Source organism: Mugil cephalus, chromosome 24 (genome assembly GCF_022458985.1).
Source record: "Mugil cephalus isolate CIBA_MC_2020 chromosome 24, CIBA_Mcephalus_1.1, whole genome shotgun sequence".
Taxonomy (NCBI): Eukaryota; Metazoa; Chordata; class Actinopteri; order Mugiliformes; family Mugilidae; genus Mugil; species Mugil cephalus.
Genome location: NC_061793.1, coordinates 475007 through 502289, shown reverse-complemented (window position 1 = coordinate 502289; position 27283 = coordinate 475007). Strand labels below are relative to the sequence as shown.

The 27283-nt window shown below is 40.1% G+C and overlaps 1 protein-coding gene and 2 long non-coding RNA genes across 3 annotated transcripts in view; all 3 read right to left on the bottom strand.

The window, feature by feature from the left end:
- Positions 1 to 8693: 8693 nt before the first annotated feature.
- LOC125003416 lies at positions 8694 to 13849 on the bottom strand. Its single transcript, XM_047577351.1, has 5 exons — positions 13338 to 13849; positions 13122 to 13175; positions 12046 to 12180; positions 10359 to 10496; positions 8694 to 8770 (listed from the first exon to the last, which is right to left on the bottom strand). The coding sequence occupies exons 1-5, from the start codon at positions 13744 to 13746 to the stop codon at positions 8694 to 8696; spliced, it is 813 nt and encodes a 270-aa protein (XP_047433307.1). The 5' UTR covers positions 13747 to 13849.
- A 2560-nt stretch (positions 13850 to 16409) lies between these two features.
- LOC125003409 lies at positions 16410 to 24279 on the bottom strand. The gene is made up of 3 exons (XR_007112203.1): positions 24265 to 24279; positions 20695 to 20790; positions 16410 to 16506 (listed from the first exon to the last, which is right to left on the bottom strand). It is a non-coding gene; the product is annotated as an uncharacterized LOC125003409 (long non-coding RNA).
- Positions 24280 to 26483: 2204 nt separating this feature from the next.
- The window catches only part of LOC125003408, a 1489-nt gene continuing 689 nt past the window's right edge, over positions 26484 to 27283 (bottom strand). The window contains exons 3-4 of the long non-coding RNA XR_007112202.1: positions 27006 to 27198; positions 26484 to 26501 (exon numbers count right to left, since the gene is read on the bottom strand). This is a non-coding gene — a long non-coding RNA (uncharacterized LOC125003408). The remainder of the gene's footprint in view (positions 26502 to 27005; positions 27199 to 27283) is intronic.

Genomic DNA, 27283 nt, shown 5'->3' with positions numbered 1-27283 from the left:
AAACCATATAGCAAGATAACGCCAGGGGAGATGCAAAAAAAAACCCGGGGGCCCTCAGCGGGGCCCTATGAAAAAAAAAAATTTGAAAACAGCCAAAATTGGCGGCCCTTTTTGATTTCCCCCCGTGGGAGAGATGTAAAAAAAGGGAAAAGGGCCCCGCCCGTGGGGTTTATATGGGAAAAGACAGTTTTCAAAAGTGTTTGGGGTTTTTTGCTCCCCCTGTGGGGGAAAACCCTTGGTGATGCCAGTACGTAAATTGGGGCTGGCAACAAGTAACTAGGCAAAATTTTAAAATAAAAAACTTTCTTTGAGCTAGGTTTCAAAAAATTTTTCAAAATTTTTACCATACGGTTCTATGGGCCGGCCCTAAAACCCAAAAGGGCCCAAAGGGCAGAAAATTTAAAAAAAAACTAGAAAAACTCCCTCGGGAAATTTTTTAAGGGGGGTAAGGGAGTAATGTGGGGGGTTTTCCGGGCCCCTTCAAAATGGGGGGTTTAGCACCTTTGCCAACATTTGCACAATTAGCTTATTTGGTTTGCACAGTTTGGGTTACAGTGGCACAGTTTTTAACCCGCAGTTAGCACAGTTTAAATCCCACATTTAGCACAGTTAGCTTACGGTTAGCCCTAAATTTTTCCTTTCATTTAGCACAGTTAGCTTAAATTTAGTTCAGTCAACCCCATGTCGCACACTTGACCCACCCGTGCCAAGGGGTTTTGCACCATTAAACCCCCATTTAGCACGGTTTTGCCTTTGGGGTTAAGACAGTTAAACTTAAAAGTTTTCACAGTTAGCCTGGTGGGGAAAAGATTTAAAGCACGCTTTCGTTCGCATTATTGTGCAACCAAATACCCTTTCCCGTGTTTTATATGTAGCCTTTAATAACATAAAGTAAAAAGTTTGGTTTTTTGTTTGTTTCCCTTTTAAAAATTTTTTGGGAAAATTCCGAGTTTTTAAAAACAAAAGTCTCTTCCCTTCCCAAAAATCTTTCATTGGGTTAAAGGAGAGCGTCAGGTACTTTACCGCAAACACAGGCCACGTTTAAATTCTGTACGTCTCAAATGCTTTTTTTAGCCATTTGAAGACACAACAAAATTTGTCTACGATGTGGAAAAAATCATGTGTGTAAAATTTTGGGCCCCGGACAGCGGGAAAGAGGGAAAAAAAATTTTGGTGATTTTTACACAAAATTTTCTAAATTAGGTCCCCCATTGTTTTCCTGAATAAAGAAAAAGAAGGGAAAAACACACTTTGTGCTTGGGCCCCAAAAATAACACTAACAAAAAAAAATGGGTTCCGCAGCGTTGCTGTTGGACCCCAATAACCCAAAAGGCAGTGTCCCCCATAAGCTTCTGCACCCAAGGGGTTTTTGTTTGGGGGGTATCCGAATTTTGATACCTTCAAACCGTCTCCAGTTTTAACCCCGCGGTATTCGGGAAAAAACCAAAGGGCTAATTTAAAAAAGACGAAGCAACCCCGGCAGTTTCCACAACCCCTCGAAATGGGGGTAAGCCAGGGCACGTAAAAATAAAAAGGGAAAACGGGGGATTTTCAAAATAAATCACCCCCTTGGGAAACTGCCCGGGGTAAAAAAAGACAAGAGCGAAACTTATTAACTTTCGTTGCAATAGCAACACGGGGCACTCCCCCAGCCGCCCGGGGGCGGGCCCAGCCGCTTTATTGGCTGTTGGCTTGTGCCCTTTCACCTTTTAGAAAATGAAAACCAAAAAACTACTGAAGAAACCCAAAAAAAACATAATTGCACAATTTTTATCAACTTTTATCACTTAAAAAAGTGCAAAAAACAAAAAATTTAAAAAAGTTTTAAATTTAACCCCGACGATCCAGAACAGTTTTTTGTTTAAAAAATGTGCCCCCACAAACAACCCACAGTTTGGGAAAAGAATCATTTTTTGGGACTGAATTAAATTTTATCTTTTTATTTAAACCCCTTTTTCCCCTATAAATAACTGCAATTTTTTTTAAAGGTGAAAAAGAAGATTTTTGAAAAATGATACCGTTGCTTTTTAAAGACACCGCCCGGGATACCCTTATTACCGGGAATTAAACCCCCCAACCCCCAACCCTGGGTATGGCTTCTTCACTCCCCCCACACAATGTTTTACCTTTCAGTTAATTCCCAAACCCGTGTCCTATGACCAAAACCAGCTTCTCAAATCAAACCCCCACAGGTTAAATTTGGGAAAATGTAGAAAGGGCTAGTTTCCCCTATCATGGATGAAGCGGACACTGGTTTAAAAACTCAGGAGCAGGGGGGGGGTTGATGTCCTTTAAATTAATGATGCATATTGGGGTGATCACGGGTTTTTGGGCACACACTGGGGTTTTGGGCTGATCCTGTTAAAAGAAGAAAAACTTCCCAAATTGGTTAGGGGCGGGAAAAGCTTCCAGATTTTAACACATTTAACCCGAGATAAAAAGAAAATGAAGAGAAAAAAAACTGGTTAATAAAAATCTTGGATCAAAAATTTTATTTAAACACAGGGGCGAGGGAATTACAAACCCTTTTGCCTGATCAAAAGGGAAAAATCTTTAAGCCAGGGTTCAACTGGACAAAACCCAAACCCGCCCGACCATTTGGGCGCTAAACAAAATTGCCGCAGAAATAAAAAACCCCCAAACTAATTAGCCTAAAATACCAGCAATTTGGAAAAAAAAAAGATGATGGGGAAAGCAAAATACCCCCAGACCCAAAATCTTTCCTTCTGCCTATATCAAAACGGAAAATACAATTAGCCTGCCACAAAATTTTAAAAAATAGAAAACCCCCAGCTTATTAGCCTAACCGCCAGCAAAAGTAGGTAGGGAAAAGGGTGGGACAAGCAAAAAATTGGGTTTAAAAAAACATTCCTTAAACCCCCTCCAAGAACAGAAAAATTACCACCCCAAAAAAACACCCGCAAACAGCCCACTAGCAACATTTTGCAAGGGGTCATTTTGGGGTTTTCAAGTGGGGGTCCTCCCCTTTAAGATAATTTTTTTAAGTTTTGGCCCACGGGGCACCTCAAGAAAGGCCCTTTAACCCGTGAGTTCCCCGTGTCCCGGAGTCACCCCCCCCAATGCAGGGCCAAACCCCGCCCCCCATGTGCCTTTCAACCAACAGACTAGATTAATCTAACAAAAAACGCACCAAATTTACAGTACATACTAGCCTTACCTTTTTGCAAGCTCCCCAGCAAACGTGCTTCTTTTTTGTAGCCACAACCCCGACTCGTCGCTATGGACAGGGCAAAAACTTTAAAAGGGAAAACCCCCGTTCTTTTCCACAAACGCCCAAAACCCCCAGGAAGCAATGGCAAAATTTCGCCACAAATCCCCGGGAGGCCCCACCTCCCCTGGCCCTACACCGGGCGGCCCCCAGCCTCGCTGCTCAGCTTCTGATGCCAACTCTGCAATTTTTCTCTCCCTTTCTTTTCCCCAAAGCAGCTGCCCAAGCATTTCAAACCTGGTTTTTGGCGCCCCAAAGGTTCTCCCTTTTGGGGGAGAATAAACCCGCAACCCCGACAAAATGTGGCTGAGCGTTCATACCCCCAGAACAAAAGTGGGCAGGCACATCTTCCCCCAACCCCTGGGTTTTGGTTCCCGGGAAATGGCAGCACATCCCTAAACTACCCCAAACATAAAACTAATCCCACTAGCCTCCAGCTCCACATCTCTCTCCACGAAACCCTTTCCCTTTTTTCTAAAAACTCTCCCCTTCCCCCACGGTCCTTTTTTTACCCGCGGGCACTGCCTTAGTGCATTCATTACTTCCTCTTTGGGCCCATGAAAAAACTTCCACAAACCATCCTTCTCTTCTGTTTAAATGAAGCTTTTTACAGGGTTTCCCTTTCACACAAAATCCCAGGCCTCCCGCCTTGGTGCAATGCCCCCCCTGATATCAATAACCTGAGGGCAGCCTGTGCCCCCCCTGAACCGCGTCTCTTGGGTTCCATTCCCCCTGTTTTTGGAAATGTGGGGGCTGTAGCCTGATACTGGATTTTTTGATGAGTAAGAGTCCCTCTCCCGTCCGCCTTAGCACATTAAACTCCTTGTTAGACTATTTTTAAAGGGAGCTAGGGCCTTTTCTAAAGGGCTGAAGTTAGAAGGGGGACAAAAGAAAATTAAGGGGGAAAAAAATTTTAAAAAAAAAAAGGGAATTTAAAAAGACCTAATCTAGCAAAGGGGGGAGGCCCCAGGGGCCAAGGTTGGGGAAAAAAGGGGAACAATTTTGGGTTAGGGGGAAAAAATGGGTTTAAAAAAGTGAGAACAGGGTTTTAACCTTAAAAACCCAAAAGGGGGTTTTTAAGGGGGGAATCACCTCCGGGAATTTAAAAAAAAAAAAACCCCAAAAAGAGAACCCAAAAACTTAAACCCCGCCAAAATTAGGCCCCCGGAATTTTGGAAAACACCAAAAAGCGCTTTGTAAGGAGAGAAGGCACAGGAATAGGTTTTAAAAAAAGGAAAGGGGGAAAAAAGGGCCCCCAAGCTGGGTTTTCCCCCAACCTCCAAAAATAATGGCCCCAAAAAAAGAAAAAGGGGGGGGGTTGAAAGGGAAAGGAGAAAAGAAATTAAGAGAAAAGCCCGAAAAAAGGAGAAAAACTCCAGGAATAAAGAAGAGGAGAAAATATGGGGAAAGGCCCTTTAAGGGGAAAAACAAAAAGAAAGAAGAAAAAAAAACGAGAGGAAGAAAAACAAAATTAAAAGGGAGGAAAAAAACAACCAAAAGGTGCTTCTTTAACTGGGGGGGATCAAAGGGAAAATTTGGGGTAGCCAAAACAAGTGGGAGGTGATGGTGAAAAAAGATTAACAAAAAAGAAAGGAAAAAGGGGAAATTTTTTAGGGGGGATGGGGGAAGGCCCCTTTAAAAAAAAAGGGGGTAAGAACTGAAAGGGGCAAACTTTAAAAGAAAACAAAGGGGAAAGAGAAGACTAAACCAAGGGGGGAAAAGGGAAAGCAAGAGCAAGGGGGGCCCCCCTTTGCCTCCCCTGTAATGGTGGGGAGGGAAACAAAAAAAAGGGGGAGCAGGAGGAAAAAATAAGGGGCCCCAAAAACAAAGGGAAAATTTTTTCGAAAAAAAAGGAACCCCCAAAATGAAAATGGGTCCCGAAGAAATTTAAAACGGGGTCCAAAACCCCTCAGGGAAAAATTTTCCCAAAAGAAGAAGAAAAGAGAGAACCCTAACCCCAAAAAAAAAAGGAAGGGTTTTTAACAAAGAGCAGATAGAAGAAGAAGAGAAAATGGAAACAGAGAAAGGGATAACTTTTGGAAAACAAAAAGGGGAGAGAATGGAGGAGGAAGAAGGAGGGAGGAGGCAAAAAAAAAGATCACATTTTGGGGGGAAAGAAGAAGAAACTTGACTAAAAAAAAATTTTGGGGCTTGTTGGAAATTCCTAAAAGGGGGAAAGGGACTCTGACGGGAAAAATACCTTTTTGCCTTTAAAAGGCTTTCCGTTCAGGGGGGAAAAAAATTTTAAAAGAAAGATTTATTCCTTTTAAACCCCAAAAATTTTAAAGCATCACCAAAAATTAACTTTCCCCCCTCTTTTTAAATTTTTACCCTTTTTTCCCTTAAAAGGAAACCCGGAAAATTTTTTTGGTTTTATTTCCAGAAGGGGAAAATTTTTCCTTTTAAAAAATTTTTTTTTAAAGAACAAGAAACTTAATTTTTGTTTATTTCCCAACTGGAAAGTTTCTTTTAAACTTATCCAGAGCTGAGAAAGGAAAGTTTCCTACTTTTCCTTTAAGGGGCTTTTTTGGGGGTAGAAGAAGGTTTGAAATTTTTCCCCACCCCCAAAGGCCCCAAAAATAAACCCCATGCCCTTGGAAATGTAGAAAGAATTTATGTGACACCCCACTCGGGTTGTTTTGTTTTCCGCGACAAACCCGGTGTTTTTTTAAAATTTATCCTTTAAATAGGCCCTTTTTTTTCCGGAAATCTAAAAAAAAAAGGGTTCCCTTCAAAATTTAAAAAGTCCCCCTTCGGGGAGAAAAAAACCCGCTGTTTTTTCTTTGGAACTACTGGTTTGAAAAAAGGGGGGGTTGGGGACCAAAAAAAAATTTCAAAAACATGCCATTTCCTTCAGGGGCCGGGGGTTGACCAAAAAAAAAAGGGACAAACCCAACCTGAAGAGGGAAAAAAAACTGGGGGCCCGAAAATACCCGAAACCCGCCCGGGGCTTGGTTTTGGGCCCCCCTTTTGGGGGGGGCCCCCCCAGCGCTGGGGTTTTCCCCTAAAAATTTTTTTTGTTTTAAGGAAACACAAACTTATTAAAATTTCCCCAGAAATTTTTCGTAAAAAAATTAGTGTTATTTGGGCTTTATTTTCAGTTTTCTGTTTTGAATTTCCAAAAATCTGCAATTTTTTTAAAAATTTTTTTAAAAATGAAAAAAAAAACCCTAAACCCCGCCCCGAATGGTTTTTCAAAAAAAAGGCTAAGGAAAAAAATTATTTTTTCCCCAATTTTGGGAAATAAAGAAGGTGGAAAATTTTTCCCCGTTTCCCTGACCAAAAACCCAAAAGGAGGGGGGGAAAAAATGTTTTTAATAAGCACATTTAAAAATTCCCTAGTTTTTTCAAAAATTTCAATTATGAACTGGGGGGTTTGGGTTTTAAATTTAAAATAAAAACCCATTTGATTGGAAAAAAATTTTTGCCCCAAATTTGCCATTTTTTTAAAAATGAAAAGTTTTTTAATTTAAACTTTTAAAAAAACCTTAAAAAATTTTCAAATTTTCCCAAAAAAAGAGAAAAATAAATTTTTTTTTAAAAAGAATTTTTAAAATGATTTGGAAAACACTAATTTTTGAAAACTATAATTTCTAATTAAAAAAAAGGAAATTAATTAATTAATTAATTCCCACATTATGTCTGCAGAGAAGTGATGAGCGGCCCATTCTCCCCTGAGCATGGGAGCGTCTGTGATAACAGAGCCACAGCTTGAATAACAGCTGTGTTTCTGGTGTCTCTGAAGGAGGGAGAAGTTCCAAAGTGATTCACTCTGAGATGAAAACATGAATCTGTCTCGTCTCATCTCTGTTATCCTGACTGATGACCCGCCCAGACTGGGCCCTCCTCAACAAAATGAAAACTAAATGGCAGCTGCATAGTTTCTGAAGCTCACGTCGGCTCGGTTCAGGAGCAGCTTCTCACCACAGGGGTCCTTGCTTTGCTTTCACTCTGCTTTGACTGGACCTTGACTTTCATGAACCTGAAAAACCTCTAGACCTTGGAGCCTCATCACTACCAGCCGCCAGGTAGAGTCACAATATTCAACACACGTCTTATTGAGCCAGAGAAGGAAGCTGAAGCCAGAGTCACTGGACTAGAGACCATCATCAGCCAATAAGTTCAACATGTTCAACCCAGTCTTCATTTTAAGAGACATTTCCCAAACTAACGGCATTCATTACAGCTTGTTTTTAATATGTGAGATATGTTTGAGTTTATTTATTTATTTTAAAGGGTCAATGCACATTAATGAACAAACAGAAGTTAAAACATGACGCATCATAGCAGAGATGCTAATTCACATCCTTGACAATATAACAACACAACAATGCACATAAGAAAAAAAGAGAAATAAAAACTAGTAAAGCAAACAGGTACAGTGATAAACAGGTGAGCTACACACAAACTGACCCTGGATCATGGAGCATCATGGAAGGGAGATTATTCATTTTCTGAAAACCTCAATTGACTTGATCAGTTTGGGAAGTGGTGAATTTTGAGGCCGGGTCTTCTCCACCTTCTTCATGTTTTGTTGTGGGTGTCAGGCTGCATCCTGCTGCATGCTGATGGGTTTCTATTTACTCTCCTGTTTGTCTCCTTTGTCTCACCTGTGTCTCCTCATTCCTGGTCCTGTTCGGACGTGGCCCCGCCTTTCCCTGTGGTCCCTGACGTGTTGTTGTAGTCTTCTCGTCTTCATGCCATGTTTGTTGTCTTCCTTCAGAGTTCATGTTTCCTGTCGTGGTCACTCTCTTGAGTTTGGACTTCCTGCAATCTCTGCAGTCGTTTACTTTGAACTTGCCGCCTCCTTTCCTGTCCTGCACATGGATCCTACATTACAACCACCTTCCTGACAGTAACACATCCACATGAATGAACACCAGGTCCAAGAGTTTCCCAGCAGAACATTAGATTAAACAGTAGATGGTTTAAGTGCTGTTTACTTCTCCCATCAGTGGTCATAATGTTGTGGCTGACGTTTGCAAAGTGGTTTATTTTTATAAGCTCATTTCTCCTGTGTGTTATCACTACTCCTCTGTGGTTCATCACCGTGTTCACATTCATGTCCAGGTCAGATAATAATAATTAAACACTCACATCACGTCTGTTTCCAAACATTTAAACTTTAAGCTGTAGAAACAAGCCTTGTGTGTTAGTGTGTCAACATGTTTTGATCACTGTTCAATGACCATGATCATTTCTGGAGATATTCTGAGATTATAATCTATAATTTCTCGTCCCGGCCACAGTTTTACACTCTACACACATGATGTTTTCCACAGTTGTAGACAAACTTGTTGTGTTTCTCACAATGTGCTCATCAAAGCAGTGAAACGTACAGAATTTAAACTGTGAGACTCTGAATGTGGTCACGTCTGTCTCTGCTCTGCATTAACTGTAATTCACACATTTTCACACACACACACACACACACACACATCCTTGTCTTTGTTGTATTGTAGGGTCACCGGACCAGACCATCCATTGTGGGATCCACCTTTTCTGGTGGTTGTACAGCCCTGAAAAAAATCATGTAGTGTCCTGAAGGGGGCATAAACACAGCTGTCACTTCAAATTATCAATCAGACAAAGTTGAGGTCCCAGACAAGACCAGGAACGACCTTCTGAGGACTTGTCAGGTATTTAGCAACACGTGAGGTCAACATATACACACTTTCTGGTTCTTCTTCCTTTATGAGTACCATTTAACACAGTGTTAGGTTAAACTTACTACTGGGTTCCTCAACACCTTGACTGCTAAGAAGAGTGCTATACAGCAATAATGTAGAATGGTAATTAGTGGAGCTTGTCAGTTTTGATATAAATTTTGGTTTGGTAATTATCAAGTGTTTAAAATGTTAGGTGAAAACAGTAAACTTAAGCTTTTGGTTCAAACTTTTATTTTGCTGTATTTTTATTTACCAGTTAACCAACAAGTAAACAACGAAATAGACTAAACTGTGTTTACAAAAAATGAATTAACTAAATAAATAAATTAAATAAACTAAAAATAAGTCACGGATTCCACAGTTTCTATGTCCAGGACTACTTGTATACCAAAAAATAAAGCTGGTGACTAATTGACCAATTACTTCTAACTTTGTTCTTGCTCTTAGCAGCATGTAACTTAACAGCATGTATCTAACATAACAGCATGTATCTGGTATAACAGCAGAACATTAACAGTCTACTTTAAACTTTATTTTTTAGCGATGTGATTCTATTCTTTATGTAGAATTTTATGGCCAACCAATTTCTGTTTTTAAGTGCTTTGTTTTCGAGTCGAAGGCACTTATCACAGTCGCTTTTTCCTGGAACACGACATGATGTAATGAAGGACATCATGTGTTTCTCAACAGCACGTATCTCCTCTTTTTCCCACGTCCTTCGCTTGAAAGGTTGGCGACCTGTGAAAAGATAAACTCAAATAAAGTCAAATATTTCCATATGTTGCAATGCAAATGTTATTGGTGAGTAAACAATACTTTGATTGGTATAACTGTAGTGAAGGAAAATCAAGAAATGATGTGGAAGCAGCTCTGTGCAAAGCAAGTAGAAACAGGGAAGAAAAAGGTCCTCCAATAGCATGGTTCAACAAAGCCATCTGCATTTAATGTTGAATCAAGCTGCTACAACAGTGCATTGAGTCCCAAACATCACCTTAGCATGCAGCAGTTGCAGAGAGCTCTACAGTCCCTTACCCTTTTATGCTCTTACTAAAGGCAGATACTGGACATCCCGCACTGCAGAGTGCAGCATATCCTCTGAGCATACAGCACCTTATTCTGGAGAATATTTGATTGTTTTGGACTTTTTGGTATAATAACATGTACTTTAACAAAGCAAGCTCTCTCATAATAATTAGTGTATTAAGCACAATACCGAATAATTGGACAATTTTTAAATACAACTGTTAAAATATCAAAGAAATGTAATAGGGCACTACACAAGTTAAAAGACTTGTCAGTTTTGATTCACTGCGTGCAGATCATTTTTGGTGGTGACTTCACAAACAAGTTCATTTCTCTTTTTTTCAACAAAGACATTGTCAGTGATGAGTGAACATATTATTTAGATATACTGGCAATAAAACAGAGCCAACAGTAACACATTCTGATCTTAAAACTACCTCTTTCATTTTTTGATGACTTGCGGTGACAGGGTGGTGAACAGGTCATGTTGGCTTTTTCTGGTGCCGCTTTATCATGGTTCGCATCTGGTCTTGTGGAGTTGTTCTCTTCTATCTGACTGGATGTGGCTCGTCTCTCTTTAAACAAGAAGAAAAATAATTACGTTATAAATTGTGATATAATAAAAACAATTTCTTAATAACTTCATAATTCTTAAGTACTTCAAATACTTAAAATGCTTCTCATCAACCGCACAAGTGCTTAACAGAGTTTTTAACCGAATTTTACTGTCGAAGCCTATCTTCTTGAGTCTTACGAATGCCGAATCTCCAATCACAGATGAGTATGAATCTGATTAAGCTGTACTGCATGTTGTGGGCTATGGTGGTCCTAATTCACAGATCTTTAAGCTGTAGATAGCTTGACTAAGTCCATTACTTATCTTTATCTTATCTTATCAAACACAGCTCTCTACGTGAGCTGTGTTTGAGTAAATGCTACATGCTATATATCGTTGGAAAGCTCGTTTTCTCCTGATTTCAGTGATTATAGGATTGAACCAACACAGCCGACACGACCAACACATTTTGTTCAAAAACAAAAAAAGCGAGAAACAAGCATAAATTCACCATAAAAGCCTCATATCGATCCAACAATCAATATTATCCGGATCAAAACGCTCCGTTTGTATCGCTAAGGGTCCTAACTGTTATTCGTCATCGTATTTTCAGTTCAAAAACTACTTTAGGTTGATAAAAGTCCACGAACAGCTGTTTCAATGTGTTGGACGAAGACAGAAATACGTCGAAATCTTCTGTTTTATCAAAAAATAAGCAAGTATGAGCCGTCACCGGCCTTCAGAAGCCAATGAGAGTCAGAGCTGGAGAGAAGCCCCTCCCCCATTCTTTCAGCCACAGACTGAGCCAATAGCAGAGAGCGCAGCCGATGACGGGCGTTTCTTGTAGTCAATGAGCTGCTCCAAAGATCGGCACACGTCAAGACCCGGAAGAGTTGCGTTCAAGGGGCTCAGAGACGATGTGATTTTACTTCACCAATTCTGTACCAGTTACCTATTAACTGTAAAATATGATTCCCCTGAGTGTCACCTTTCAGTGGACACCAAGATTATGATTGTATGTTGAAGTATTCAAAAGTTATGGCCTTTTCATTCAAACAGTACAGTTACAGTACTCCTGGTTATACACTTAGAAAAAAGGCTATAATAAACTCATTTTTGGTCATTTTTATATATAATTTGAACTGGAAATATGTAAGACTTTATTCTCTCATAATCTTGTGTTATCTAGTTTCCCTGGGTCCTCAGTTTCCTCTGAAGTCAACAGATAGCAAAAAAAATCAGACGACCCCCCCGAAAAAAGTTTTTTTTTAACTGTGTGTCAGCCTAGATTCCTCAAGAACAATACCACTTAGAGGGATTCTTTTGTGATAGAAACGTCAGAGTCTTAGCTTTCAAAAGAGCCCAAGATCATGCATGAGCGCCAAACTGTTCATGAACAGCATTCAATTTACTTTGGGTATGTCCTAAATAGGCATTTTTCTGAAAAAAGGCCGGAATGTTAAGGGGTTAAAAAAGAAGTGAATATGTGCATATTTAAAACTATGTTGCTGTATATAAAAGGGAAATAAAACATCAACACTGGAAGAGTTTTAATCTTAAAACTTTACCTCTTTCACTTTTTGATGACTTGCGGTGACAGGGTGGTGGAAGTGTCATGCCGTCTTCCTGTGGTGCTTCTTCATTATGGCTTCCATGGGGCTCTGTGGTCTTGTTCTCTCTATGGCTGGATGTGGACTGTCTCTCTTTAAACAAGAAGTATAGTAATTATTAAGTTATCAATTTTTGAGGCAATAAAAACCACAGTACCAACATAATTCCATCACTTATTCCTTAGTTTTCATCACTGTCAAAATTGTTTTTATTCATAGCTGTATTTATTCAGCTTTTAGTTATGGATGCATCTAATCCAGAGTAGGGCTGGTTGAAAAGATCGATCCGCCGATTTTAAATTGATTCTCATTTTAATTCCCATAGATCGATTCCTACGTCCAAAGATTGATATATATAAATATATACCGAGGAGGACCTAGCAGTTTGAAGAAAATCAGAGGCAATGAATCCAAACACAGTGCGGGGCCTGGTAAACAAAGACATTTCCATAATAATAAATAAAGTGATAAATCTGGACCTTCTCTGTTCTTTTTAGTTCGATAATAATGAGGTAGAAATTTAAAAAAGTCCAAGCAGAGATTTTATTTTTATTCATTTATTTATTTTTAGGCTATTTATTTGCGTACTTTATACTCTTAAAGATTTAATAAAAGTGCATTGTATTGCAGCAGCTTTTGGGTGAATTCTTAATGCTATATTTTAAATAATACACCAGGTTACTGTCCCAATAGCGGATCGAATCGAAATAATTGATTCTGGATCTTAAGAATCGGAATCGAATCAATTCTCGAAACTTGAATCGATACCCAGCCCTAATCTAGAGTTGTCTAATATAATCACTCATAAAAAATTGCTTTTATGAGTTTGTGCATACTGAATACTATGTCCATTAGCTACTTATTCTTAACAAAATATGGTTATTTGTAATAATCTTTTAATAACATAACGTCTTGTGACAAAAGAGCAGGGATACTACTAAGATCTGAGTTTAAAATACTTGAAAGGGACATCCCTAGAGAAATGAAAATCGTTCAGTGCATCATGGTGACAACTGAGACCATATAAAACTCACCTTCTGAGCCTGACTCGAAAACATCCTCTGTGTCACTGTCCAAATGCACGTTCTCTGTATGTTTGATGAGGAGAAGGAATGGGAATGACTATTAGTGAAGGCAAAATGCAACACATTAATTTTTCATACTTCAACAATATAATAGCCTAGAAAACACAGTATATTTGCTTGTTGTTTCTTTTAAGCAGGAATGTAATGAAGATGAATAATTAGTACCCTCAGGATCAATGTTGATGTCATCCAGAGTCTTTCCCTTAAATTCTGCCAGACGTCCCTTTTCAAGCGACAGGAGTACTTTGCTAATTTTGGCAAGTTGGAGGGTGCCCTCAGGAAGTCTGTAGAACTGGCGATGCACTCTTATATCATGGCCGAGAAAATCAGCTAACTGATCCAACTCTGTATTACTGAGGTTGAGTACTTGAGACAGAGTTCCTGTTTGTTTGCGCAGTTTTGTAGAGGTGAGACTTTCAGGAGTTTTTGCACCACAGGCCTTGGCAAAGTGTCGAAGGCAATCAGACCCACGGTAGCAGGTAAGAGCAGATGGTCTTGCAAATAGGTATATGTTCTCCAGAGGAACCCCACATTCTTGTCGTTTGCTCACAAGCATATCCAGTGCTTGCTGCATCGATGGGGTCAAAAGCACAGGAACTTTTCTTCCCCTTTTCCCCCTTATCTCTACCCTCCTGAAGTGTTGACACAGTTTCTTTTCAAGTTCAGAGAGGACTAGATTCACATCTTCCAGAGGGTCAGATGGATTTTTTGACAGATATGCAGAAAGGGGCATTTTTGACACCTCCCCTGCTCTTCGTCGATTAAACAAAATGACTTGAGTCAGAGTGATCTTTGTCAATTGTCCCCATGTCTGGGAGGACGTGTCTGTGGACAGCTCGCTGAGAATTTGTTGTTGCTGCTCATCTAAATAAGAATGAAGAGTCTGCACATCTTTTGTGAAAGGTAGCAAAAGAGGGGCATTCCACTTAGATTCCTGAAGGGTTCTCAGTGATGCAGCTGATACCATTTCATTCCATCTGGTTTCATATATTCTGCGAAATGTACGAGCATCTTTTGCTGCACTGTAGTTGTTCAGTACATTCTCACGGCTCTCCACAAGCATTGAAATCTTTGTCAAACTATGTCCAATTTTGAGAGCAAGACTTGGACGCATGTATGTATTTGTTTCACTGTCATGGCCTGCCACTTGTTTCACTGCTTCCACAACATGCATGAAATTTGCAGGTTGGATGTGGTCTTGAATGGTCTTTAACGGAGTGATCTTTCTTGAACATATCAAAAGTCTTCCCAGCTCTCGTAGTTTCTGACGAATGTATTCATGTTTTCCAACATCATATCCAAGTCGGTTATACAGATGCTCACCATATTCCATGATACAGACATCATATTTGACTGCAGAATAAACGTCATCTTGAACCATGTTGTTCAGTAGTTTCCAAAATTCTACTTTGACTCCTGGTGGTGGTGGTGTGGCAAATGCACAGAGAGCTTGGACACGGGTTTTGCCAGGTTTTTTTGGCGCACCAGGCTTAAACTTGCAGATCAATCATGTGCCGCCAAAGTAGTTTCTTTGCAAAAAAGCCTTGACAGTATATACAATGCAGGAAATTCCGTGCTTGGGAATCCTTTTTTGGTTGCTTGCGAGGAACAAGATCTCCCATGCCAGTATTGAGTACTTCAACATTGTGAGCAAAGTTTCCCCTATTTCTCAAATGATCCAGGTGCATTCTTCGTTCCTTGGAGCCTTTTGGGAAGGACAGAGCTTGTGCAACCTCAGGCTTGTTGTGATGTGCACGCTCTAGATGCCTTGCCATTTTTCCAACTCCCATCTTACAGTACAAGCAGTACTGCTTTTTGTTGTACAGTCTTGACCCATCTTCCTTTTTACAAACAGCAACTATGGGAAGACCCATGCCATCATGTGAGGAAGAAGCCCTATCAGGAAGATTGTGGACAAGATCTGTTTTTGAGTTTTGCAAGAGTTTCAGCGCTCCAGGTGCTGATGTGTTTTCCAATGGGGCTTCCATGGTTCCTTTTTGACTCTGTTTTGATGACTGTCCATTGCTGGATCGTGCTGTAGGCCAAGATACACTGTTGGAAGACTTTCTTTTACGACTCACAACCAAGCCGATTTCTTTTCGTAGGAGAGAGCGCCCCCTGTTAAGGCTCTGTTTTGATGAATCATCACTGAATTCTGTTGGTGTTCTGCCGCCGTCTCTGAAGTTATCCACTGTTCTTTCAAGGCATCCGAGAATGCTATCCTTCTGGTGATCATGCTCAATTATGTCACTAGTGTCTGTACCGTCTGAGTCATCATCACAAGTGTGAGGAACATATTCTTCTTCACTGTCATCTGAGCTTGGGTCAAAAAGCTCATCTGAATCAAAATCTATCCGGTTGTATATCTTAAGAAGAGAAAATGTAACTAAAGTCAGTAAATAACTTACAATATACTTTGCACATTTTCTCACACTACCAGAAAAGAAATGTTAACAAAAATGCATTAGTGTGCATTAGTGTATATTATGTGTTTGTTGTTTACCTGTATGCTTTTGGTCCTCCTCAGTTTTGGAATCGAATCTTGGTCTTGTTTGGAGAGGTTGGAATCGTCAGAATTTGCAAATGAAGTCTGGAAAGTCCAAAACAAATGTGGGCACTCAGAATTACATAAGACTTAAAACCATGATTATACGGTTGCAGATTCATCACTGATATAATGTAGATATATTAATTGCATTTCAATACATAATATTTTAAATTCCAAAATAGTGTTTAAGCGTTGACTTTACTTCACTATCTATGATGTATGTTCATGTTTTAAGGGCACTGTGTGCTGCATGAACCATTAGACTTGGAAACAAGCAATAGTAGTGCATGGTAAGGGGAATTTAACTAATGAGCATCATCTGGTGTATCTAGTAGAGATCAAACTGTGTTTAATTTCAGTGGCACTGGTCATACATGGTGTTTGTTCATGTTTATGGGGAGACAAGACACAATAAATGTACTTAAACTGGGTCAATATCAGTCAGTTAACGGCGTCCCCACAACAAGGTTGGACCTGACAGAGTGTGTAAGAGTGGGGGTGGTTGCAGCTAAACAATGGTCTCCTCAAAACTACTGGACCCCATGAAAACACAAAACCCAGAATGTGCTTGACAGCATACTTATGACTTCAGAGTAACACCTCAAATAACCTCACTTCACGATATGATCAAACAGGAAATACTTTAGGAGTACAAATATACAAATAAAACCATTAAATGCAGTGTAGTACCTCATCTGGGGACACAGAAGACTTCTGAGGATGCTGCTTTATTGCTGTGGAGATATCAGCTTCAGTAACCTCAGTGACGGTTGATTGTCCTCCAGCCTGAAAAATGAGTTCCACATTACTATTGAGTAGGTTCAAGCAGCAACAGTATTTCAGTCCAACAACAGTAACCGTAAGCAGACTCACAAGACAACAGTAATGATTGTTGAGCAATTTTGTTAGGTTCAAGGTGGCTCTGACTTTATGTCATATTTTATGTTGCCTACTGTAGCTCTGCATGAACCATTAGACTTGGAAACAAGCAATAGTAGTGCATGGCAGGGGGAATTTAAGCTATGAGAAACATCTGGTGTATCTAGTAAGATCAAACTGTGTTTAATTTCAGTGGCAGTGGTCATACATGGTGTTTGTTCATGTTTATGGGGAGACAAGACACAATAAATGTACTTAAACTGGGTAAATAATCAGTCAGTTAACGGCATCCCCACAACAAGGTTGGACCTGACAGAGTGTGTAAGAGTGGGGGTGGTTACAGCTAAACAACGGTCTCCTCAAAACTACTGGACCCCATGAAAACACAAAACCCAGAATGTGCTTGACAGCATACTTATGACTTCAGAGTAACACCTCAAATAACCTCACTTCACGATATGATCAAACAGGAAATACTTTAGGAGTACAAATATACAAATAAAACCATTAAATGCAGTGTAGTACCTCATCTGGGGACACAGAAGACTTCTGAGGATGCTGCTTTCTGGCTGTGGAGATATCAGCTTCAGTAACCTCAGTGACGGTTGATTGTCCTCCAGCCTGAAAATGAGTTCCACATTACTATTGAGTAGGTTCAAGCAGCAACAGTATTTCAGTCCAACAACAGTAACCGTAAGCAGACTCACAAGACAACAGTAATGATTGTTGAGCAATTTTGTTAGGTTCAAGGTGGCTCTGACTTTATGTCATATTTTATGTTGCCTACTGTAGCTCTGCATGAACCATTAGACTTGGAAACAAGCAATAGTAGTGCATGGTAAGGGGAATTTAACTAATGAGCATCATCTGGTGTATCTAGTAGAGATCAAACTGTGTTTAATTTCAGTGGCACTGGTCATACATGGTGTTTGTTCATGTTTATGGGGAGACAAGACACAATAAATGTACTTAAACTGGGTCAATATCAGTCAGTTAACGGCGTCCCCACAACAAGGTTGGACCTGACAGAGTGTGTAAGAGTGGGGGTGGTTGCAGCTAAACAATGGTCTCCTCAAAACTACTGGACCCCATGAAAACACAAAACCCAGAATGTGCTTGACAGCATACTTATGACTTCAGAGTAACACCTCAAATAACCTCACTTCACGATATGATCAAACAGAAAATACTTTAGGAGTACAAATATACAAATAAAAACCATTAAATGCAGTGTAGTACCTCATCTGGGGACACAGAAGACTTCTGAGGATGCTGCTTTCTGGCTGTGGAGATATCAGCTTCAGTAACCTCAGTGACGGTTGATTGTCCTCCAGCCTGAAAAATGAGTTCCACATTACTATTGAGTAGGTTCAAGCAGCAACAGTATTTCAGTCCAACAACAGTAACCGTAAGCAGACTCACAAGACAACAGTAATGATTGTTGAGCAATTTTGTTAGGTTCAAGGTGGCTCTGACTTTATGTCATATTTTATGTTGCCTACTGTAGCTCTGCATGAACCATTAGACTTGGAAACAAGCAATAGTAGTGCATGGTAAGGGGAATTTAACTAATGAGCATCATCTGGTGTATCTAGTAGAGATCAAACTGTGTTTAATTTCAGTGGCACTGGTCATACATGGTGTTTGTTCATGTTTATGGGGAGACAAGACACAATAAATGTACTTAAACTGGGTCAATATCAGTCAGTTAACGGCGTCCCCACAACAAGGTTGGACCTGACAGAGTGTGTAAGAGTGGGGGTGGTTGCAGCTAAACAATGGTCTCCTCAAAACTACTGGACCCCATGAAAACACAAAACCCAGAATGTGCTTGACAGCATACTTATGACTTCAGAGTAACACCTCAATAACCTCACTTCACGATATGATCAAACAGGAAATACTTTAGGAGTACAAATATACAAATAAAACCATTAAATGCAGTGTAGTACCTCATCTGGGGACACAGAAGACTTCTGAGGATGCTGCTTTCTGGCTGTGGAGATATCAGCTTCAGTAACCTCAGTGACGGTTGATTGTCCTCCAGCCTGAAAAATGAGTTCCACATTACTATTGAGTAGGTTCAAGCAGCAACAGTATTTCAGTCCAACAACAGTAACCGTAAGCAGACTCACAAGACAACAGTAATGATTGTTGAGCAATTTTGTTAGGTTCAAGGTGGCTCTGACTTTATGTCATATTTTATGTTGCCTACTGTAGCTCTGCATGAACCATTAGACTTGGAAACAAGCAATAGTAGTGCATGGCAGGGGGAATTTAAGCTATGAGAAACATCTGGTGTATCTAGTAGAGATCAAACTGTGTTTAATTTCAGTGGCAGTGGTCATACATGGTGTTTGTTCATGTTTATGGGGAGACAAGACACAATAAATGTACTTAAACTGGGTAAATATCAGTCAGTTAACGGCATCCCCACAACAAGGTTGGACCTGACAGAGTGTGTAAGAGTGGGGGTGGTTACAGCTAAACAATGGTCTCCTCAAAACTACTGGACCCCATGAAAACACAAAACCCAGAATGTGCTTGACAGCATACTTATGACTTCAGAGTAACACCTCAAATAACCTCACTTCACGATATGATCAAACAGGAAATACTTTAGGAGTACAAATATACAAATAAAACCATTAAATGCAGTGTAGTACCTCATCTGGGGACACAGAAGACTTCTGAGGATGCTGCTTTCTGGCTGTGGAGATATCAGCTTCAGTAACCTCAGTGACGGTTGATTGTCCTCCAGCCTGAAAAATGAGTTCCACATTACTATTGAGTAGGTTCAAGCAGCAACAGTATTTCAGTCCAACAACAGTAACCGTAAGCAGACTCACAAGACAACAGTAATGATTGTTGAGCAATTTTGTTAGGTTCAAGGTGGCTCTGACTTTATGTCATATTTTATGTTGCCTACTGTAGCTCTGCATGAACCATTAGACTTGGAAACAAGCAATAGTAGTGCATGGTAAGGGGAATTTAACTAATGAGCATCATCTGGTGTATCTAGTAGAGATCAAACTGTGTTTAATTTCAGTGGCACTGGTCATACATGGTGTTTGTTCATGTTTATGGGGAGACAAGACACAATAAATGTACTTAAACTGGGTAAATATCAGTCAGTTAACGGCATCCCCACAACAAGGTTGGACCTGACAGAGTGTGTAAGAGTGGGGGTGGTTACAGCTAAACAATGGTCTCCTCAAAACTACTGGACCCCATGAAAACACAAAACCCAGAATGTGCTTGACAGCATACTTATGACTTCAGAGTAACACCTCAAATAACCTCACTTCACGATATGATCAAACAGGAAATACTTTAGGAGTACAAATATACAAAATAAAACCATTAAATGCAGTGTAGTACCTCATCTGGGGACACAGAAGACTTCTGAGGATGCTGCTTTCTGGCTGTGGAGATATCAGCTTCAGTAACCTCAGTGACGGTTGATTGTCCTCCAGCCTGAAAAATGAGTTCCACATTACTATTGAGTAGGTTCAAGCAGCAACAGTATTTCAGTCCAACAACAGTAACCGTAAGCAGACTCACAAGACAACAGTAATGATTGTTGAGCAATTTTGTTAGGTTCAAGGTGGCTCTGACTTTATGTCATATTTTATGTTGCCTACTGTAGCTCTGCATGAACCATTAGACTTGGAAACAAGCAATAGTAGTGCATGGTAAGGGGAATTTAACTAATGAGCATCATCTGGTGTATCTAGTAGAGATCAAACTGTGTTTAATTTCAGTGGCACTGGTCATACATGGTGTTTGTTCATGTTTATGGGGAGACAAGACACAATAAATGTACTTAAACTGGGTCAATATCAGTCAGTTAACGGCGTCCCCACAACAAGGTTGGACCTGACAGAGTGTGTAAGAGTGGGGTGGGTTGCAGCTAAACAATGGTCTCCTCAAAACTACTGGACCCCATGAAAACACAAAACCCAGAATGTGCTTGACAGCATACTTATGACTTCAGAGTAACACCTCAAATAACCTCACTTCACGATATGATCAAACAGGAAATACTTTAGGAGTACAAATATACAAATAAAACCATTAAATGCAGTGTAGTACCTCATCTGGGGACACAGAAGACTTCTGAGGATGCTGCTTTCTGGCTGTGGAGATATCAGCTTCAGTAACCTCAGTCATGGTTGATTGTCCTCCAGCCTGAAAAATGAGTTCCACATTACTATTGAGTAGGTTCAAGCAGCAACAGTATTTCAGTCCAACAACAGTAACCGTAAGCAGACTCACAAGAAACAGTAATGATTGTTGAGCAATTTTGTTAGGTTCAAGGTGGCTCTGACTTTATGTCATATTTTATGTTGCCTACTGTAGCTCTGCATGAACCATTAGACTTGGAAACAAGCAATAGTAGTGCATGGTAAGGGGAATTTAACTAATGAGCATCATCTGGTGTATCTAGTAGAGATCAAACTGTGTTTAATTTCAGTGGCACTGGTCATACATGGTGTTTGTTCATGTTTATGGGGAGACAAGACACAATAAATGTACTTAAACTGGGTAAATATCAGTCAGTTAACGGCGTCCCCACAACAAGGTTGGACCTGACAGAGTGTGTAAGAGTGGGGTGGTTACAGCTAAACAACGGTCTCCTCAAAACTACTGGACCCCATGAAAACACAAAACCCAGAATGTGCTTGACAGCATACTTATGACTTCAGAGTAACACCTCAAATAACCTCACTTCACGATATGATCAAACAGGAAATACTTTAGGAGTACAAATATACAAATAAAACCATTAAATGCAGTGTAGTACCTCATCTGGGGACACAGAAGACTTCTGAGGATGCTGCTTTCTGGCTGTGGAGATATCAGCTTCAGTAACCTCAGTGACGGTTGATTGTCCTCCAGCCTGAAAAATGAGTTCCACATTACTATTGAGTAGGTTCAAGCAGCAACAGTATTTCAGTCCAACAACAGTAACCGTAAGCAGACTCACAAGACAACAGTAATGATTGTTGAGCAATTTTGTTAGGTTCAAGGTGGCTCTGACTTTATGTCATATTTTATGTTGCCTACTGTAGCTCTGCATGAACCATTAGACTTGGAAACAAGCAATAGTAGTGCATGGTAAGGGGAATTTAACTAATGAGCATCAATCTGGTGTATCTAGTAGAGATCAAACTGTGTTTAATTTCAGTGGCACTGGTCATACATGGTGTTTGTTCATGTTTATGGGGAGACAAGACACAATAAATGTACTTAAACTGGGTCAATATCAGTCAGTTAACGGCGTCCCCACAACAAGGTTGGACCTGACAGAGTGTGTAAGAGTGGGGGTGGTTACAGCTAAACAACGGTCTCCTCAAAACTACTGGACCCCATGAAAACACAAAACCCAGAATGTGCTTGACAGCATACTTATGACTTCAGAGTAACACCTCAAATAACCTCACTTCACGATATGATCAAACAGGAAATACTTTAGGAGTACAAATATACAAATAAAACCATTAAATGCAGTGTAGTACCTCATCTGGGGACACAGAAGACTTCTGAGGATGCTGCTTTCTGGCTGTGGAGATATCAGCTTCAGTAACCTCAGTGACGGTTGATTGTCCTCCAGCCTGAAAAATGAGTTCCACATTACTATTGAGTAGGTTCAAGCAGCAACAGTATTTCAGTCCAACAACAGTAACCGTAAGCAGACTCACAAGACAACAGTAATGATTGTTGAGCAATTTTGTTAGGTTCAAGGTGGCTCTGACTTTATGTCATATTTTATGTTGCCTACTGTAGCTCTGCATGAACCATTAGACTTGGAAACAAGCAATAGTAGTGCATGGCAGGGGGAATTTAAGCTATGAGAAACATCTGGTGTATCTAGTAGAGATCAAACTGTGTTTAATTTCAGTGGCAGTGGTCATACATGGTGTTTGTTCATGTTTATGGGGAGACAAGACACAATAAATGTACTTAAACTGGGTAAATATCAGTCAGTTAACGGCATCCCCACAACAAGGTTGGACCTGACAGAGTGTGTAAGAGTGGGGGTGGTTACAGCTAAACAACGGTCTCCTCAAAACTACTGGACCCCATGAAAACACAAAACCCAGAATGTGCTTGACAGCATACTTATGACTTCAGAGTAACACCTCAAATAACCTCACTTCACGATATGATCAAACAGGAAATACTTTAGGAGTACAAATATACAAATAAAAACATTAAATGCAGTGTAGTACCTCATCTGGGGACACAGAAGACTTCTGAGGATGCTGCTTTCTGGCTGTGGAGATATCAGCTTCAGTAACCTCAGTGACGGTTGATTGTCCTCCAGCCTGAAAAATGAGTTCCACATTACTATTGAGTAGGTTCAAGCAGCAACAGTATTTCAGTCCAACAACAGTAACCGTAAGCAGACTCACAAGACAACAGTAATGATTGTTGAGCAATTTTGTTAGGTTCAAGGTGGCTCTGACTTTATGTCATATTTTATGTTGCCTACTGTAGCTCTGCATGAACCATTAGACTTGGAAACAAGCAATAGTAGTGCATGGTAAGGGGAATTTAACTAATGAGCATCATCTGGTGTATCTAGTAGAGATCAAACTGTGTTTAATTTCAGTGGCACTGGTCATAACATGGTGTTTGTTCATGTTTATGGGGAGACAAGACACAATAAATGTACTTAAACTGGGTCAATATCAGTCAGTTAACGGCGTCCCCACAACAAGGTTGGACCTGACAGAGTGTGTAAGAGTGGGGGTGGTTGCAGCTAAACAATGGTCTCCTCAAAACTACTGGACCCCATGAAAACACAAAACCCAGAATGTGCTTGACAGCATACTTATGACTTCAGAGTAACACCTCAAATAACCTCACTTCACGATATGATCAAACAGGAAATACTTTAGGAGTACAAATATACAAATAAAACCATTAAATGCAGTGTAGTACCTCATCTGGGGACACAGAAGACTTCTGAGGATGCTGCTTTCTGGCTGTGGAGATATCAGCTTCAGTAACCTCAGTGACGGTTGATTGTCCTCCAGCCTGAAAAATGAGTTCCACATTACTATTGAGTAGGTTCAAGCAGCAACAGTATTTCAGTCCAACAACAGTAACCGTAAGCAGACTCACAAGACAACAGTAATGATTGTTGAGCAATTTTGTTAGGTTCAAGGTGGCTCTGACTTTATGTCATATTTTATGTTGCCTACTGTAGCTCTGCATGAACCATTAGACTTGGAAACAAGCAATAGTAGTGCATGGTAAGGGGAATTTAACTAATGAGCATCATCTGGTGTATCTAGTAGAGATCAAACTGTGTTTAATTTCAGTGGCACTGGTCATACATGGTGTTTGTTCATGTTTATGGGGAGACAAGACACAATAAATGTACTTAAACTGGGTCAATATCAGTCAGTTAACGGCGTCCCCACAACAAGGTTGGACCTGACAGAGTGTGTAAGAGTGGGGGTGGTTGCAGCTAAACAATGGTCTCCTCAAAACTACTGGACCCCATGAAAACACAAAACCCAGAATGTGCTTGACAGCATACTTATGACTTCAGAGTAACACCTCAAATAACCTCACTTCACGATATGATCAAACAGGAAATACTTTAGGAGTACAAATATACAAATAAAACCATTAAATGCAGTGTAGTACCTCATCTGGGGACACAGAAGACTTCTGAGGATGCTGCTTTCTGGCTGTGGAGATATCAGCTTCAGTAACCTCAGTGACGGTTGATTGTCCTCCAGCCTGAAAAATGAGTTCCACATTACTATTGAGTAGTTCAAGCAGCAACAGTATTTCAGTCCAACAACAGTAACCGTAAGCAGACTCACAAGACAACAGTAATGATTGTTGAGCAATTTTGTTAGGTTCAAGGTGGCTCTGACTTTATGTCATATTTTATGTTGCCTACTGTAGCTCTGCATGAACCATTAGACTTGGAAACAAGCAATAGTAGTGCATGGTAAGGGGAATTTAACTAATGAGCATCATCTGGTGTATCTAGTAGAGATCAAACTGTGTTTAATTTCAGTGGCACTGGTCATACATTGTGTTTGTTCATGTTTATGGGGAGACAAGACACAATAAATGTACTTAAACTGGGTCAATATCAGTCAGTTAAACGGCGTCCCCACAACAAGGTTGGACCTGACAGAGTGTGTAAGAGTGGGGGTGGTTGCAGCTAAACAATGGTCTCCTCAAAACTACTGGACCCCATGAAAACACAAAACCCAGAATGTGCTTGACAGCATACTTATGACTTCAGAGTAACACCTCAAATAACCTCACTTCACGATATGATCAAACAGGAAATACTTTAGGAGTACAAATATACAAATAAAACCATTAAATGCAGTGTAGTACCTCATCTGGGGACACAGAAGACTTCTGAGGATGCTGATTTCTGGCTGTGGAGATATCAGCTTCAGTAACCTCAGTCATGGTTGATTGTCCTCCAGCCTGAAAAATGAGTTCCACATTACTATTGAGTAGGTTCAAGCAGCAACAGTATTTCAGTCCAACAACAGTAACCGTAAGCAGACTCACAAGACAACAGTAATGATTGTTGAGCAATTTTGTTAGGTTCAAGGTGGCTCTGACTTTATGTCATATTTTATGTTGCCTACTGTAGCTCTGCATGAACCATTAGACTTGGAAACAAGCAATAGTAGTGCATGGTAAGGGGAATTTAACTAATGAGCATCATCTGGTGTATCTAGTAGAGATCAAACTGTGTTTAATTTCAGTGGCACTGGTCATACATGGTGTTTGTTCATGTTTATGGGGAGACAAGACACAATAAATGTACTTAAACTGGGTAAATATCAGTCAGTTAACGGCATCCCCACAACAAGGTTGGACCTGACAGAGTGTGTAAGAGTGGGGGTGGTTACAGCTAAACAACGGTCTCCTCAAAACTACTGGACCCCATGAAAACACAAAACCCAGAATGTGCTTGACAGCATACTTATGACTTCAGAGTAACACCTCAAATAACCTCACTTCACGATATGATCAAACAGGAAATACTTTAGGAGTACAAATATACAAATAAAACCATTAAATGCAGTGTAGTACCTCATCTGGGGACACAGAAGACTTCTGAGGATGCTGATTTCTGGCTGTGGAGATATCAGCTTCAGTAACCTCAGTGACGGTTGATTGTCCTCCAGCCTGAAAAATGAGTTCCACATTACTATTGAGTAGGTTCAAGCAGCAACAGTATTTCAGTCCAACAACAGTAACCGTAAGCAGACTCACAAGACAACAGTAATGATTGTTGAGCAATTTGTTAGGTTCAAGGTGGCTCTGACTTTATGTCATATTTTATGTTGCCTACTGTAGCTCTGCATGAACCATTAGACTTGGAAACAAGCAATAGTAGTGCATGGTAAGGGGAATTTAACTAATGAGCATCATCTGGCGTATCTAGTAGAGATCAAACTGTGTTTAATTTCAGTGGCACTGGTCATACATGGTGTTTGTTCATGTTTATGGGGAGACAAGACACAATAAATGTACTTAAACTGGGTCAATATCAGTCAGTTAACGGCGTCCCCACAACAAGGTTGGACCTGACAGAGTGTGTAAGAGTGGGGGTGGTTGCAGCTAAACAATGGTCTCCTCAAAACTACTGGACCCCATGAAAACACAAAACCCAGAATGTGCTTGACAGCATACTTATGACTTCAGAGTAACACCTCAAATAACCTCACTTCACGATATGATCAAACAGGAAATACTTTAGGAGTACAAATATACAAATAAAACCATTAAATGCAGTGTAGTACCTCATCTGGGGACACAGAAGACTTCTGAGGATGCTGCTTTATTGCTGTGGAGATATCAGCTTCAGTAACCTCAGTGACGGTTGATTGTCCTCCAGCCTGAAAAATGAGTTTCCACATTACTATTGAGTAGGTTCAAGCAGCAACAGTATTTCAGTCCAACAACAGTAACCGTAAGCAGACTCACAAGACAACAGTAATGATTGTTGAGCAATTTTGTTAGGTTCAAGGTGGCTCTGACTTTATGTCATATTTTATGTTGCCTACTGTAGCTCTGCATGAACCATTAGACTTGGAAACAAGCAATAGTAGTGCATGGTAAGGGGAATTTAACTAATGAGCATCATCTGGTGTATCTAGTAGAGATCAAACTGTGTTTAATTTCAGTGGCACTGGTCATACATGGTGTTTGTTCATGTTTATGGGGAGACAAGACACAATAAATGTACTTAAACTGGGTCAATATCAGTCAGTTAACGGCGTCCCCACAACAAGGTTGGACCTGACAGAGTGTGTAAGAGTGAGGCACCTTAAACCAGTGCAAACACAATATTTTGTTTGAACAACACTTTTACATTGACCTTCAGCTATTCAGTTTGATACCTTTTTCCTCCAAGGCCAGTCATTTCCTCCATAGTCATATGTTATTTCTTCTCCAGGTTTGATGTCCCTCAGAGCAAAAAGAAACAGGTGTGGCTTGCCTTCAGAGATGACCTTCTGCATCTTGCAGTTTGGATGGTTGTGGTCATCATTGACTAGTCTTCCTAGACTACCATCTTCTAGAGCTGCATCAATACTACAAAAAAATATTTTATAATAATAACTCATATAAGTTATCTGACTTTAATTGACTGTTATAGTTGCTAACTTTTAAACAAAAC